At 34.6% G+C, this 2,820-nt stretch overlaps 2 protein-coding genes across 6 annotated transcripts in view; one reads left to right on the top strand and one right to left on the bottom strand.

Annotated features, from left to right (window-relative positions):
* LOC108740021 (mitogen-activated protein kinase-binding protein 1) overlaps positions 1 to 2,820 on the bottom strand; it is a 482,920-nt gene that overhangs the window by 280,664 nt on the left and 199,436 nt on the right. The gene's annotated exons all lie outside the window — the stretch shown is intronic.
* On the top strand, positions 642 to 2,285 carry LOC108740143. Its single transcript, XM_025979111.1, has 4 exons — positions 642 to 768; positions 863 to 962; positions 1,915 to 2,097; positions 2,156 to 2,285. The coding sequence occupies exons 1-4, from the start codon at positions 714 to 716 to the stop codon at positions 2,268 to 2,270; spliced, it is 453 nt and encodes a 150-aa protein (XP_025834896.1). The 5' UTR covers positions 642 to 713; the 3' UTR covers positions 2,271 to 2,285.

Here is a 2,820-nt window from a genome sequence, read left to right as displayed (position 1 = left end):
ATATGTCGAAAATGCTGCTTATCGCTCTCCATATTTAAAAGGGCACCAACCAAAAACTACTGCGTAGAATTAATTGGAATTTTTCACACACAAGCCTTGCTATATGAGCTCTCAAAGTATATAAAAATTATACGGCTTAAATGTGAAGTTGGGTGCAAAAGAATACAATTAAATCCTCTGTCGGGAAAAAACGAAATGACTTTCCGAACAACCCGATAGATGTCTTCCTTTTTGATATTGATGTAATTATTGCACCATATATATATGTGAAAAGATCGTTGCCTAAAGAAGGTATTACAATTCGAGGGCAACAGATAATGCTACTGTGAAATTTATTGAAAATAATTTATACGAAATGTATTTTATGTTCACCCACTCATGTAGTACCTTTTGAATTACACCTCCCAACAATGATGATCTTTAATAATACTGATCATATTTCACTGTCAAAACCCTTACGAATTGGCTAACAGTAATCTCATTCTTATCTAGGAGAATACTAAAGGAATTAATTACTTTATCGTCGTGTACAACATTTATATATCTATAATGCAATATTGGGAAGTACCTCAGCTCCATTTAAGTGGTTTTTATCAATTCTCAATTACATTTCTCCGACTATAAAAGAAATTTGTTTCTGGTACAGAATCACGATTGTCTAGAACGCGTTCGAATAATAAGTGTTGTGCAAGAAAATCCATAAAACTGTCATCATGAAAGTCGTCTTTTTTACGGGATTCCTGATCTGCCTGAACTTGGCTTTTACCGGTGTGTATTTTACTGATATTGTGTCATTTGCGGATTGTTTGAAAATACGGTACTCAGTGCAACAACTGAAATGTATTCCTTGCGTTTTTCGTAGATGCGGCCATAGACAACGAAAGGATTCAACAACTCCAACGATTACTCCAAAGATTTGACCCCTTCACAGTCAGAAATGTATCTCTGGTTTTGTCTGACGAGTATGTAACTGATATTTTTATTTAGACAATAATTAGTTTTATATCCATTTCATTTAATCAATTGCACACTATCGANATAAGGGTTCTGCGAATACCCAGGTAAAATGTAAACTGGTCCGGCTTCACTAACTTAGACACTATTTAAAATTGCAAATATGAATTTAAATTAAAAATATTTCATGTACAAAAAAAAGAGAAAAACTTAGGACTTAACACTTCTCTTTACTTAGGTGCGCCGTGATAAACAATGTCCGTCTTGCTCATGCTTAGTGCGCATTCATTCTATTTGCACAGATTTCTGTAAAAGTTTGAATTGAGTTTTCCATTCAAGGGGAAAAGCATTTTTTCTGGATAAAAGGTACCCCCTATATTCTTTTATGTAGTCAAGGCGTGATGTGATAACAAACAAACTCACATTGCATTTATATTAGGGATGACGCGTGTTATAAAATCACTGCAGCGGTCTGTAGAGTTCGGTACATGTATTTATTAGTTCGAGAAGAAAAATGCCGGTGAAAGTTAAAGTAACCGAATGACGCATCTCTAATTTAAATATTAAATCAAGGAATTTTGGAGGAACTGTAAAGTGCATTTCTATCACCTAAGATACATTACCTAGAAGGCCAAGAGAGATCCAGGAGGTTTAGACAAGTTAATATAAAGTAAAAGAAGAGGAAACTAAATAATTTCTTCTACCGAAAACACACAAGAAGGTAGCAGATTTTCTTTCTGGTACTGCAAAAGGGAACCTATTTGTAAAATCCGCGAGTACGTGCAATCTGGCACGTCACATCATTTGTAAATTTTAATAAACGAAACGAGACACTCCGGCACCAAATTGCGGATGAAACATATAGTCCTTAGTTACATAAACCTATAGGCAACTGCAACTGAGTGAACTTCTTTATATATACGAAACTTATCACTGAAATATGATATTTTTTTATTTAAGCATTTCCGTATCCCTTAACTCAGCAGTCGTAGCCTATTTCTCCAATTTTGATTTACCGCAAGACGATGAAGTAGGAAATAATATCAATGCCACTATCTTCATTCCATCAGTTTCTTACAATGTTGACCAGTTGTCTATATCCAGTCAAAAATTGGGTATTGATTATGCTATTCCATCCTTTCGGTGAGTTTAAAAACGCTAATCATAAAGTAATTTGAAATAATGGTGTCGATTTCTTTAGAGCTGTTGTCGGTGGAGTATCACTAGCTGTCAGCCACTCTTTCAGCCATAACCCTCTCAAGATGGAAACTTTCCTAATGTTGGCACAGATTACTGAATTATCTGTAAGTAATTGATTAAGTTTTTATCGTTAATAACCGTTAAACGATATAAATAAGTGGAATAAAAGAGCAGGTATATGAGCAGGTGGAATCATATAAGAATGAAAACTATTCCACGGAACCAGTAAAACAATCTCAATATTTCAAACACAATAACACAACATTTAATAATATTCAAACATTAATGTGAAATTAATTCAATTTCCACCCACTACAAAAGCCAAAGATCTCGACTTCGATTACCGGCGAGGATGTGACAGCAGCAACAATTTTCTCTCATTAATTTGAGGTAATTTATTGGGATCCGTCAAATGGGAGGAGCCTAAAAACATGGCACCGATTAGGGAAAATTTATCGTAGTTCCTATAATGTACCGTGCAATTTCCAAGTTTTTAAATTACGATAAAATGATAAGTATTGACACAATATGTGATTGGGCTGACACAAAGCCTCGGAAAGGAAATTTCGTTGAAGGTGAGCGTGTTTTTAATGCCAATCACATTATAAAATTCGGAAATAACAAATCCGGAAGCTAGCCTTCAAATTCCGTCAAGTTTACTGCCTA

This window comes from Agrilus planipennis, unplaced genomic scaffold (assembly GCF_000699045.2).
Source record: "Agrilus planipennis isolate EAB-ADULT unplaced genomic scaffold, Apla_2.0 scaffold26, whole genome shotgun sequence".
NCBI classification, from domain to species: Eukaryota; Metazoa; Arthropoda; class Insecta; order Coleoptera; family Buprestidae; genus Agrilus; species Agrilus planipennis.
Note: the sequence above shows the minus strand (reverse complement) of the source record. Positions and strands in the feature narration are given on the sequence as shown.

Excerpts from the sequence above, each read along its gene's own strand:
- LOC108740143 (XM_025979111.1), top strand. The coding sequence starts at position 714 with ATGAAAGTCGTCTTTTTTACGGGATTCCTGATCTGCCTGAACTTGGCT. Across the intron at positions 963-1,914 it reads TCTCTGGTTTTGTCTGACGA|CATTTCCGTATCCCTTAACT; the intron begins GTATGTAACTGA and ends TTTTTATTTAAG. Across the intron at positions 2,098-2,155 it reads TATGCTATTCCATCCTTTCG|AGCTGTTGTCGGTGGAGTAT; the intron begins GTGAGTTTAAAA and ends CGATTTCTTTAG.